This window comes from Phoenix dactylifera, chromosome 18 (assembly GCF_009389715.1).
Source record: "Phoenix dactylifera cultivar Barhee BC4 chromosome 18, palm_55x_up_171113_PBpolish2nd_filt_p, whole genome shotgun sequence".
In the NCBI taxonomy this organism is placed as follows: Eukaryota; Viridiplantae; Streptophyta; class Magnoliopsida; order Arecales; family Arecaceae; genus Phoenix; species Phoenix dactylifera.
In genome coordinates, this window is record NC_052409.1 from 6,249,514 (window position 1) to 6,263,741 (window position 14,228).

The 14,228-nt window shown below is 34.2% G+C and overlaps 1 protein-coding gene across 1 annotated transcript; it reads left to right on the forward strand.

Annotated features, from left to right (window-relative positions):
* The first annotated feature begins 2,468 nt into the window (after positions 1-2,468).
* Positions 2,469-9,536, forward strand: LOC103722573 (mitochondrial import inner membrane translocase subunit Tim13-like). Its single transcript, XM_008813174.3, has 2 exons — positions 2,469-2,685; positions 9,016-9,536. Exons 1-2 carry the CDS (start codon positions 2,569-2,571, stop codon positions 9,163-9,165), a joined length of 267 nt encoding a protein of 88 aa, XP_008811396.1. The 5' UTR covers positions 2,469-2,568; the 3' UTR covers positions 9,166-9,536.
* Positions 9,537-14,228: the final 4,692 nt, after the last annotated feature.

The window sequence follows — 14,228 nt, forward strand, 5'->3', positions numbered from 1 at the left end:
TTTAGAAGAGAAATGATCTTTCATTTAACTTTCAAAATGGAAAAGGGAGGACCTTTTTTATTCTTTTCTTTGATGCAAAGATGGAAGCGGGGAAATGATGTGGCATGAATCTTGTTAAAAATTATCATTCCAATGGCTTCAACAACTCAAATTTTCATGCACCAAAATTATTTGTCCGACAAGGTATGGTGAAAGAGTATCCAATAAAGTCGACACAAGTATCTAAAATGCTTTTTTAAAAAAAGATGGAATTAAGTAAACAAACCTATGTGATTTTTAAGTTTCTCTCCTCCATTTATGAAAATTAACTTCCCAAGAGCCTTCAACTAGCTCTTTGTCAGTTGGACTTGTCTTGGTCGTCGATTGGCATTTTTCTCTTTGGATATATATCTCCACTTAGAAAGAAAGTAGCATGATAACTTAGAAGTTATAGATATATTTTCTTCTCCCAAATAAAATGAAAATTCTTCAGTATCAAGGGTAAGAGTGCTTTGTTTCACTTCAAGATCTATGTCACAAATCTATAACATCTGCCAATAGCTGACAGAAGATATAGACGGACTTTACCAAATCGCTTAATGTAAGAGTTGTCAATCAAAATAGTTGTCCCCTTTTAATTACTATTCTCTGGTCATAAAACAATATGAAAGCAAGAGAGATACAAGACGAATGACAGATTTTTTTGGAAGGATAAGATTGGACTTTCAGATTCTCCTTTTGCTTAAAGGTTAGGTTAGTAATAAAGGTAGAGGTTTACTTAACTGCTATTTTTTTAAAAAAATATTTCATTAAAAGCCCGGAGGCATACTACTCCCTGGTGACATAAAAATGGTATAATAAAAGTGCAAGAAATGAAAGGAGCAATTCAGGAGGATAGCTCCACGACCATGAATAATTTATGATTGAGCAAAAACTTAGCTAGAAAGTGAGGATGGAGTGATGTTGTCCATCAATATGAGATATCTTTAGATAACTAAAGCAATGCTTCTAAATTTGAATTCAAACAATCATCTAAGATGATTAAACTATAATATGGAGTTGATAATTGTGGAAATATGCCCTCACAACAACTTGAGAGTCACTAAAAAGTACATAGCAAGAAGTTATGTGTTTATTGTTTTCTTTTTAAGGCTTCATGTATTTACAGAGAAGCTAATAGTATAGTTGATTTGATGATGCCTCATGTGGCCATCCACATGGGCACTATATTATAGAACTCTATAACTGATCCCTTACTCAGTTTTTGAATATTTTATTTTTTGATTTTCATGGATATCTTTATTCTAGAATGGTTTAATTTTATCCAATTTACCAAAAAAATAAAAAGTTTGGAATATATGTATGTGGTTGCGTTAGCAAGTGCTTTTTTGAAAATTGCATTCTCAATCGTGATATAGGTAGCATTGCAAGAAATAAACCTTCCATGATATGTCTGAACATAGATACCAAATCCTCCTCCCTTATGAGGTAACTGTGCGGTATCTACTTGACGATATTATAATTACCAACTAAAGTGTATTTGAGAACTTGCCATGCTGTAAGTGAAGTGACATTGCTTTTAATTGCTCCTACTATAGGTCTGAATACAAAGCTAAGACATTATTAATGATTCTTGGCATAAAGTCTCAAGCTTTTGAAAATAACATGATTTCTAGCCTTCCATAAAAAAACCACACAATAGTCATACCAGGACTTATTATTCTTCAATCTACACCTTAAATTAGACAAACAACTAAAAGAGGAGGGAGGTGATTCCTCAAACCTTAGAGACATGGGCCCATATTGCACTATTGGCCCATTTTGAACTATTGATACAAAGCTAGCCCTAGCCCCAGCTTATCTTGTTGTTATAATTGACTCAAAATAGTATAATTCAAATTCAGCCCAAATCTGCTTTTCTTGGATTAAAAATTGTCAAATTCTCTTGTTCAAGTATAGACCGGCCATCATCCTTCTTATCCTCGAAGTCATCTTCTTTATGATAGTCCCATTTTGTTCCTTATGGTGGATGTGTGACTCTTAAGAGTTGGACACACAAAATAGGACTCCGCAAAAATGAAGTCATTGCATAATAATTATTCTTTTCCAAAATAATGTTAAATTTTTAATAAGAGAAATATGCCCCAAGGCCCACATTTTGAGAGAGAGATGCTTTTCAAGTCTCTGCAACTATTAAACTTATGTGAATTGCATGCCATAAAGACTAGTCAATAAGTAAAAAGGAGAAAAATGAAATCCAACCTTCATATCAATTGAGTAGACGAGGTTAACCATTTTTAAGGAGAAAAGTTTAACTCAGCATGTATAATCTGATCCGATCCAACTCGATCCAAATTTTGGCTCGGGCAAAAGCTCAAACCCATACCGGACCTATCTCAAATCTAAACTAAACAGGCCCAATACCAGCCCAAATTGGCTCAGGCCAGGCCATGTTTTGGGATTCACCTAATACTTGCAACCCATCCAAACAAGTTCCTTGGCTAACACCACAATATCCGCCGCCTGCGGACCGCTAGGGTTTTCGCTCCCTCCCTCCTCCAACGAAGTCCGCGAGAAAACTGGTGAGCGATGGATCCTTTCTCGTCTCCGGCGCCGTCGAGCGGTTCGTCGGGTCCCTCGCCAGAGGCTCTGATGGACCAAGTCAAGACCCAGCTTGCCCAGGCCTACGCCGAGGAGTTCCTCGAGGTTCCGATCCTCTCCTCCTTTTCTTGAAGTCTAACTCTATGCGTCTCTTTGGTGTTCTTTTGATTTTTGTATGACTCCTGTGCGTTAATCTGTTCCCGTTTGCAATAAAACCCGAATTTTGATTGAATAATGGAAGAAAAAAAACCTAACTTGCTGTAGGTTTGAGGTTGAGATGATTTGGTGAGGTTGGTCGGGGGAATCATCACAAGTGCAATTTATTGTGCATTGGATTTGTAAAGGAATGGTTTTTGATATGCAAACAATGATGTTTTTATTTATATGATTTAATCTGTTCGTGTCGTTGTAAAACCCTTATTTCTTGATTGAGTTATTAGAAGATAAAAACCAACTTGATTTGCGGTTAACCTGAATTTGGTGAAGTCAATGGCAGAAATCATCATAAGTACAATATTGTATGAACTGGATTTTGTGAAGAATGAATTATACTTCCCTTCACAAGCCTTGGTTGAGTGACAGTCTGGCATTGAGCTATTTGCCGATTGATGCGGTGGGCTGGAATTGCAGGAGAGGGGAATATGGGTATTATAACACTTGAGCTTGTTTTGGGCAAGTTGTATGTTTGCTGGTTTTCAGAACCTTCTACTTTCATTTTTGATAACTATTTCTAGAAATTAGTTACTAATGATGCTCTATGGTTGAGTCTCTCAGTCTTGAATCATTTTGTTGACAAAATGTCATGTCTTGCTTACAAGAGTTATCGTTCTGTATGTTGTCATTGTGTGCCAATTTGGATACGATATTTCATGAATGTGATTGTCATATACTGGTGGCATACTCTTTGTTTTGGATGTTGTGGAATTCTGCCTTGGTGTCTGTCAAATTGGCAGTTGTATGGATCTTAGTTAACTGAATTTGGAGTAGGTCTAGGAGAGAATTGAACAGGGGCTGGAGCTAAGATGTGGGGAGGGAGGGAGGTAGGAAGGGAGAAGCAGGGTACTTGAGCAATATTCTAGAGATATTTAAAAGATGGTGCTGTGCCTAGATAGACAGACTGGGGTTGCTACTATGCAGATGGGAATTGACAGTACAATATTACATGATTGGCTGATCCTCATTCTGTACTGGCTTATCCTTGCATGATTTTTTTTTAGAGTGTATCTCAACATCAGGCAGTTATAAAATCTATATATATAGTTTCAAGAGTTTTAGAGACATTCTGTGTGGAATATAGATAATATAGAATACTGGTATTGCAACCTTTTCACATTTGAAGACTTTTGCCATAACTTTGTTTTATGTGTTATTATGCATTATATCTAGTTCTGATTCACAGATTATGATCAATAAGATTGTAACTTCATATGATTGGTTTTCATCTTTATGGATATCTATTTTGATTATTATCTTTGACGAGTCATGGAGGGTCTGGCTACATGGCATCATTAAATTACTTTATCTGAGTCATTTAATATGAAGTGCCAAGGTATGCTGTGCAGAGTGTGGTGAGAGTTTCCATTTCGGGATGTCACTTCATGCATTACATACTACATGCAATGTAAGTACCTAATTGTCACCAAGGGAGTCACAATGTCAAGGATTGTTGATTGTGTCCGAGGGTCATTTTGTAAATTTGTAGTGGCCCATTGAAGAACTATCTTTGCAGTCATAGAGCCATATAGGGTCACCCAAGAAAACATTATATGACAAGAATTGTAAACCATGGTTGAAGGACAAGAAGAAATATAGCGATCGTAGTTTCATTCCCGCCTTCCTCTCTTTCTCTTGTTTCTTAAATTCAAGTCATTAAATCTTCTTATTTTTCTATTTTTCATTCTTCAGATTTTCTGGCAGTAGCATTGTAAGTCATTAATCTTTTTCTTTGTTTCTCAGTTGTCTTTCTTTTCATAGCAACAAGAGCTATAAGTTATACAACTCGCAGATACCAGTAAAATTGTTGAAAATGACAAGATTCCTTCTTCCGTTCATTTTATTCTCTTTTCCCTTAAAGGCCTATACTTTTTTTTGTTCAAGCTGAAATCAGATTGGACACTCTGAAATCTCTGTTCTGAACATGCAAAGAATCCTTAAATCCTTTTGTGTTATCATATCTGACATCACACAAAAACCCTCCACCCTTCTTTTACCATCCAAAATAAATGCCGAGCCCCATGCTTTTTGGAAGCATGTTAATTCCAGAACACTTGTTTCATATTGAGAATACTGAATTGGTATATCATGCTCATCTCAATCGGGAGCTGATGGGGTGCGAGCACTTCGAGAGATGGTACACATCGGCATAGAATATCTGCAAGTTTGTAAATATTGATAAGAGTTGTGAGCAAGATTCACCGTCTCGATACCAGACTCTATACTGGTACCATTTTATTATAGTGTTGGTATGCACAATATAATATCCGGTTCAGCATACTGAGTGTTGGTACGCCCTCCGTAACTGGTACGCCGTACAGTAACATGATTGATACGCATTAGTGCCCACCGGTACGGCAAATCTTGGTTGTTAGGCTACTATAGGTCATTGTAACAAGATTATGTGCAATATATAGATAAGGCTGGTTCAAAGTCAGGGTTGTTAAATTGCTGTATAGGGTTGTATACATGCTAATATATGTCCAGAGGTATTGCAGCAATAATATATAAAACTCCTTTTACCTTTTCACTATCCTTGCATGGTATCCAAGCCAAGGTTTTTGTATCTCGTAGGTTCAATTCACTTCCTAGTTGGTTGTTTATTTGATTAACTCCGCTATCTTGTTGGCTCATCCTATGGTCATCTCATTTATCCCCCTATGTGTATAGTGGGTTGGGGAGGGGGGAGACTTACATTGTTGATCAATTCCCTAAGAGCTTAGTCAAATGATTAGTTCACATGGTATCCATGACATCTGCTGGTTAGTCTATTTTTATAATTTTATTTTTCAAATATTAACAAATTGTATTTCTCCATTGCATAGGCATATTCTGAAAATACGATATACTGAATTGATATATCATGCCCATCTCAATCAAGAGCTGATGGGGGTACAAGCACTTTGGGACATGGTACACATCGGCATAGAATATCTGCAAGCCTATAAATCTTGATAAGAGTTGTTAGCAAGGTTTGCCGTTTTGGCACCGGACCCTATACTGGTACCATTCTATTATAGTGCCGATATGCTAGTTATAATATCTGGTTCGGCATACTGAGTGTTGGTACGTTCTCCGTAATCAATATGCGGTACGGTAACATGATTAGTACGCACCGATACCGACCGGTACAACAAATCTTGGTTGATAGGCTACTATAAGTCATTGTAACAAGAATATGTATCATCTATAGATAAGGCTGGTTTGAAGGCAGGGTTGTTAAATTGTCGTATATGGTTGTATACATGCTAATATATGTCAAGAGGTATTGCATCAAGAATTTATAAAACTGCTTTTACCTTTTCACTATCCTTGCATGGTATCCAAGCAAAGGTTTTTGTATCTCGTAGGTTCAATTCACTTCCTAGTTAGTTGTTTATTTGATTAACCCTGTTGTCTTGTTGGCTCATCCTATGGTTCATCTCATTTATCCCCCTATGTGTGTAGTGGGTTGGGGGGGCGGGAGACTTACATTGTTGATCAATTCCCTAAGAGCTTAAGCTTTTGAAGTCAAATGATTAGTTCACATGGTATCCATGACATATGCTGGTTAGTCTATTTCTATGATTTTATTTTTCTAATATTAACAAATTTTATTTTTCTATTGCATAGGCATATTCTGAAAATACGATATACTGAATTGATATATCTGATGGGGTATAAGCACTTTGAGACATGGTACATATCGGCATAGAATATCTGCAAGCCTATAAATATTGATCAGAGTTGTTAACAAGGTTCGCCGTCTCGGTACCGGACCCTATACTAGTACCATCCTATTATAGTGTCGATATGCCCAATATAATGTCCGGTTCGGCATACCGAGTGTTGGTACGCCCTCCGTAACCAGTATGCGGTATGGTAACACGATCAGTACGCACCAATATCGACCGGTACAACAAATTTTGGTTGTTAGGCTACTATAAGTCATTGTAACAAGGGTATGTATCATCTATAGATAAGGCTAGTTCGAAGGCAGGGTTGTTAAATTGTCGTATAAGGTTGTATACATGCTAATATATGTCAAGAGGTATTGCAGCAAGAATTTATAAAATTGCTTTTACCTTTTCACTATCCTTGCATAGTATCCAAGCTAAGGTTTTTGTGGCTCATAGGTTCAAATCACTTCTTAGTTAGTTGTTTATTTGATTAACCCTGTTGTCCTGTTGACTCATCCTATTTTTCATCTCATTTATCCCCCTATGTGTGTAGTGGGTGGGGGGGGGGAGACTTACATTCCCTAAGAGCTTAAGCTTCTGAAGTCAAATGATTAGTTCACATGGTATCCATGACATCTGCTGGTTAGTCTATTTCTACGAATTTATTTTTCAAATATTAACAAATTTTGTTTCTCTATTGCATAGGCATATTCTGAAAATACGATATAATGAATTGGTATATCATGCCCTTCTCAATCGAGAGCTGATGGGGTACAAGCACTTTGAGATGATGGTACACATCGGCATAGCATATCTGCAAGTCTATAAATATTGATAAGAGTTGTTAGCAAGGTTCGCCGTCTTGGTACCGAACACCATACGGGTACCATCCTATTATAGTGCCGGTATGCCTAACATAATATCCGGTTCGGCATACCGAGTGTTGGTACGCTCTTTGTAACCAGTATGCGGTACGGTAACACGATCAGTATGCACCGATACCGACCGGTATAGCAAATCTTGGTTGTTAGGCTACTATAAGTCATTGTAACATGGATATGTATCATCTATAGATAAGGCTGGTTCTAAAGCAGGGTTGTTAAATTGTCATATATGGTTATATACATGCTAATATATGTCAAGAGGTATTGCAACAAGAATTTATAAAACCGCTTTGACCTTTTCACTCTCCTTGCATGGTATCCAAGCTAAGGTCTTTGTGGCTCATAGGTTCAGATCACTTTCTAGTTAGTTGTTTATTTGATTAATCCTGTTGTCATGCTGCCTCCTCCTATGGCTCATCTCATTTATCCACCCAGGTATGTAGTCAGGTGGGAGGGGGGGAGGGCGATGTTCACTTGACTTACATTGTTGATCAATTTCCTAAGAGCTTAAGCTTTTGAAGTCAAATGATTAGTTCACATGGTATGCATGACATCTATTTTTCACATATTAACAAATTTTATTTCTCTATTGCATAGACATATTCTAAAAATATGAACATGATTTTTTTATTTGTATTAAGAACAAGGATCGTTGATCATCCTCTGCATTTATATCAATTTTTGTCTTAAGGGTTCGTGAGTAATTGTCATGGAAAGTAACATTATACAACTATTATGAAACTATGTTTACATATTAATATTCTCAAATTTCATGATAAAGTTACAGGGCATTTCCAAATTTGCTTACCCATTAGTTCGAGGTGTTGTACATATTACTGCGAATATTTTTTGGGGCTCACTTACTTCCATGTCATGTGATTATATGCAGGAAGTGTCGTGAAAAAATCAATTTGTTTGTTTGTTGATGTTAAGACTTAAATATCTGGCAAGATGTGCGTACCTAGTAATACTTGGGGTAAAATTATTAAGTATTTAGTAATCAGTTTGTAGTGGTGGGATGAGTGGCTATTTAGCACTACTGGACATAGAGTAGTCCATTAAGATTTTCGTGGTGTTTAGATTTTAACATTTTGCAATTTCATTGGCATATCAGGGACCTGGGACTGTAATGAATTTGTTACAGATTTTCTATGTTCTTGATGTTCTTGATATGAAGATACATGTGTTCATAAAATCCATAGTACCTTGAAACTAACAGATTTGGTTATATTGATTATTTTAGTATATTTCATCTTCAATTTATATATTATATCGACCAGATCAGCAGTGTGGGAGATCTAATCAATATACATATTTATTGATCTTTTGTGGCTCTAGGATTATGAATATCTTGCTATATGGAAGTGTCATGCTTCATTAGATACAAGCCAAATAGTTAATTATGCATTATATTTAATATGGCAATGCAACAGTCTTAGGTTTGTAGCATTTCAAAATTCTCTTGCAAGCATACTTTTGTTGTAGTTCTTGTAATTCTTTATGGGAGTGTCAGACCTCAATTAACATTGCACCTCTGGGCATTGTGGAAGCCAAACACCTCAATAACATTCTAGGGATCCTCTTTCTCTTTTTGGTCTGCAACGTGGACTTTGATGGTGGTTGCAGATGGCTGACTCAAATTTTGCTAACTTGCCATGCTGCTATTTTTTATTTCACAGACAGTGAGGAGCAAGTGCTTTGCAAAGTGCATTACAAAGCCAGGAACAAGCCTGAGCGGGAGTGAGAGCAGCTGTATCTCTAGGTGTGTGGAAAGGTACATTGAGGCAACAGGTATCATTGGTCGAGCCCTTTTCAGTTCCCCACGCTAGTTCAAGACCTTCAATGTCTTCCTGGTTCCTGAAATTTTGGACAAATCCGAGATGGGGGAATTTTATTCTCAAAAAAAGAGATGGGGGAAGTTGTTGGCTGAGCATTTTACAACAATATACAGTTTCATTTACCTTCATATTCAAATTTTCAGTACATCAGCTTTATGGGGGTTCCTATTATTAAGCAGGAGCAAATTTTTCTCACTTTAATGGGCCCATAACATCTAAGATTTATGTGTGGGTCATGATTTTCTGTGCTACATTGAGGTGACATTTCTGTGATGCTCTCTCTTACAGCAATTTTCAGTCATAAAAAATGAATTGCTTCTGCAGTTATTTGCGTTGCCTACACAAAGATAAAGCTTTCTTAACTGATCCTAGGTTATGGGTTGGACTGGAATGTATTCCTGTTCTTCTTAGTAATTTTCTGATGCTTAGTTAATTTCGTCAGGTTTGAGGCAAATAATCATGGCGGCTACTTATTATTTTTTTCATATTTTAATGATGTGATTTCTGAACAGAATTTTCTATTAATCTGTTTGCTGGCTATTTTCATTTTACATAGTGGCTGTCTTGTTACTTCCATCATAGGACTTATTTGGTTCGCGGGAAGAGAAGAGAAGGGAGGAAAGTATGGTTAACGAAAAAATAAAAAAATATCTCATGTTTGCTTAAAGATGTCAAAAAAAGAGATGGGAAGTAGTTTTCTCATAGGAATGAGTTTTCAAGAAAGAAAAATCTTTGTGGGTTTTGAAAAAGCTACTTTTCCACGGGTGGAAATTGTAGTAGTTTTTTTTTCAAAAATATTTTTAAGCCATTATGATCTTCTTAATAACTACTTTTAATGGTCAATCTTAAAATATTGAAAATATATTATTAGAAATTACCGCAATATGAAGATATTGTAGTAATTTTAATATAAAAATATATTAATAACTATTAGAAACTATTGCAATATAAAGAGTTGCCTATTATTAAAAATTATTAAAACACAAAAAACTGAACCCAATAAATATCTGCAATAGCTATTGTTAAATATTTAAAAATATTTTTAGATTTAAAATGGTAAAAAATATTTAAAAATAGCTATTAAAAACATATTCTGTTTTTTTTGGTGTTGAACCTTAAAAAAAAAAAACCCCTCCAAATCATGATGTTTTAAGCATCTGATTTTAAAATTGCATCTAGTTTTTTTTTTTTTTTTTTTGTAATCATTTTATTAAGAGTATAATAGGTATTTTATACAATTTTTTTAAGAAAAGTAGATACTCATCCAAATATAAGTCACTTTTTAAATGTATTTTTTATGTCATTTTTTTATGGTCAACTAAAGATACAAAAACCACTTTTCTAGATAATATATACCTAGGCATTAGATTTTAAAAAAAAAAATATCTGAAAAAGTAAAATTCTTCAAGCGAACCAAATGAGTTCTTAGCGTACAAGGTGTGAGAAAACGTATATACTTTTTGATGTCTTGAGGACAGAGCTGATGCTGGATTTATCATTCCTAACCATCAAGATATGTGGAGAGCTTGCAGCTTGCAGGTAAGCTTCTTGGCATGCACTGAATCTAGCTCTAGGATTGTGGAGATCCATGTCAAGCCAGAATTTCCATTTGATGAATAGAGCTAAGTTTTTCCAAAAAAAAAAAAGGAAAGGAAAATTAAGATAGAACAAGAATTTCTCTCTCTCAACTCCTGGAAGTATTTTCCAGCATATGGATTGAAAGAATAGCTCTCCGGCATTATTTATGTGTAATGTCTGTCCTCATTCTCCAAAATAGCGCCACTCCCGTCTCTAGGTTTTCTCCAGTGGCTCCGGAGGAGGAGCCACTGGAGAAGTTTTTGTTGGACCAACCACCCACCCTTGGTAATTAATGATCTCAATCTTGTTAGCATGCGGTCTCCTAAGCTTGTTATAATGGCATAACGGCCATTATACCAGTACTAGGCTCCTTCTGCAATTGCTATATATATATATATATATATATATATATATATATATATATATATATATATATATGTGTGTGTGTGTGTGTGTGTGTGTGTGTGTGTGTGTGTGTATGTATATGTGCATTTATATATATGTATATATGTATAATAACAAAAAGTACCGGCAGTTATCACATGATATTTAGTAATGGCTAATATATAATTTAAATAACCACAATTATTTGATATGGGCACTATTTACTTAACGAAATATTTTCTTTTGAAAATTCAGCCTTTTAATTGATTTTTTTTATCCTTTTAAGGATCCCACCGAACCCATCAAAAATCTTTACCGTGACAGGAGTTGGGTTATGGCTCCAATCCTGGTTGGGTTCGGGCTAGCTCAGTGGGTGGCATTGGACTTAGCCCAAGTTAAGCCATCAATTCATGCAGGACCATAAAACGCCTTCCCTTCCCGGCTTCCTCCTATGGGATGGGATGAGGATACTTCTGTTGCTATGTAATTAGGCCCCATATGGGGAGCTTTTGAAGGGTCAAAAAATATTTTCTGGCCCTTCAAAAATACTTTTGAATGAAAAAAAGTGTTTGGTAAAAATTTTGAAAAATTGTTTTAGCTTTTTCAGAAAGCTAAAATTGCTTTTTGGAAGAAGCTCCATTTTGGAGCTTTCCGAAAAAGCTGTTTTGAGCTTTGTCAGAAAGCTATTTTTTTACCAAAATATCCATAATAAAATATAACAATTACATACTTTGTTTCTTTATAAACCTAAAAATCTGCTGGAGCCCTAATAAAAAATCTTAGCCGTGGATCAGACTCCATTCCATGCAAAAAAAGGTATTCTTGTTTCCTATTTTTGTATGCATCTTTTGAATCACATTTTAGGAGAATTTTTTTTAATTTCTTTGTATAAATATTATATTATATTATATCATAATACATTAATATGTTATGTTAAATAATTTAATATTATGTTATATTATGAAAAATTAATGTACGCTAATAATTATAATATTTTGTATCTTTATTATTGTATTATACTATAAATATAATATTATATTACATAATATCATAATACATTGATATGTTATGTTAAATAATTTAATATTATATTAAATTATTATGCTATAGTATACAATGTTATATTACTATATTATAATAATATTATATTACATTATAGTAATATTGTACTATATCATATATTTATGTATTAATATATGTTATATTTTATTATGCTCTGTTGTATAATATATGCAATATCTTTTATGGTAATTTTATCATACAAAAGTACTTTCTCAGTTTGTTTACTAAACACATGTTAAAATGTCACAATACTTTAAAAATATAGTTACCAAACAGCAAACAGTATTTTATAAAAACTCTATTTCAGAAAGCTCTACTGCCAACAGCTCCCCAGACGGGGCCTTAATATACGCTGCTATTTTATTGCTCCTCTCAAGAAAAGTAATAAAAATAGCGGCCCTAGAGTAGCATTTGAGGATCTAAGCAGGCTCGTATTTAGTTGCACATCAGTTATACATCAAATAGATATTTATATAAAATTAAAAAAAATTAAATAATATTTTTTGGCTAACTTTTGTTTTTTTAGTGAGATACTCAATTGTTACAAGCACCAAAACTAGCAGCGGTTGTTTCATTCTCATAGCAAGCCGGAAAATGTGGCACGTGGAATGGAGAAGGGAGCTGGAACTTGCGATCTAATAACGTGCGACCCCCATTTTTCTTTTGGATTTCATTTTACTTTTTTTCCCCCCTTTTGAATTACTTTTGGCTTTGTTCTCCTATTTCTTTTGAATTATGTTAATGTTATATGTACTGTGAAAAATACGCTTGTGCCCATGTTTTCGCATGCCTCGTTGATAGCTGAAAGCAAGATTCAAAGAGGTGCTATATAAAATGCACTCCAGATCAAATGGTTCTGGTGTCGAAGCAAATGTTTAAAGTCTTGAAGAAATATGCGTCATGAAACTAAAGGAGCTGTACTAATTCTTGTCGGGTCGGGTCACGAGGCATTTTACCAGCAGAATGGTCTCTTGCTAGTCCTTTACCAGAGCCTTTTTTTTTTGCTGGCAAAAAGGTGATATCGTGATGTCACTTGAAGATCCGTTTCACATATGATTTGCTTGACACTCACCAATTTTATTTAATATTTTGGTCTAGTAGCTCGCCAGATAAGATCTATAAGGCCACTGACTAAACTTCCGGCACTTGAAGAACTGACTTAGGCTGTCAATGAGAAATGCTGATAGCCTTACGTGTAAGAGTGAGACCCCATTTGGCAGAGCTTTTGAAGGACCAAAAAGTATTTTCTGGCCCTTCAAAAGCACTTTTAGATTGAATAGAGATATTTAGTAAAAAAAAAAATAAAAAGATGTTTCAGCTTTGTCAAAAAATTAAAACAACTTTTTGGAAGAATCTCCATTTTGGAAGTTCTTCGGAAAAACATTTTTAGGCTCCGTCAAAAAGCTATTTGAGTTATACAATTTTTTCTTTTTAGACCAAAATACCCATAATAAAATATAATAATTATAAAAAATAATAATATAATATAATAATAATAATTATAATATTTTATATCTCTATTATTGTATTGTACTATAAATATAATATTATATTATATTATATCATAATACATTGATATATTATATTATATAATATTAAATTATGTTATAATATTATACTATAGTATATAATATTATATTATTATATTATAATAATATAATATTATAGTATACTATATTATATATTTATGTATTAGTACATATTATATTTTATTATGCTCTATTGTATAACATTATGCAATTTTTTTTATAGTAATTTTGTCATATCAAAAGTACTTTTTCAGTTTGTTTATCAAATACATATTAAAGCCTTATAGCACTTTATAAATGTAGTTAGCAAACAACAAATATCTTTTTATAAAAATTCTACTTTAAAAAGCTCTACTTTTAAAAACTTTACTACCAACAGCTCTGCCAAACAGGGCCCGAGTCTTTTAGAATCATGAAACTCTGTGGTTATAAACTAGACACTAAAAAAGCTTCCTTTGGTTATAAATGGATCCCTGAAGTGTTTCTTTTGTAGTAACAAGG

Excerpts from the sequence above, each read along its gene's own strand:
- LOC103722573 (XM_008813174.3), top strand. The coding sequence starts at position 2,569 with ATGGATCCTTTCTCGTCTCCGGCGCCGTCGAGCGGTTCGTCGGGTCCC. Across the intron at positions 2,686-9,015 it reads ACGCCGAGGAGTTCCTCGAG|ACAGTGAGGAGCAAGTGCTT; the intron begins GTTCCGATCCTC and ends TTTATTTCACAG.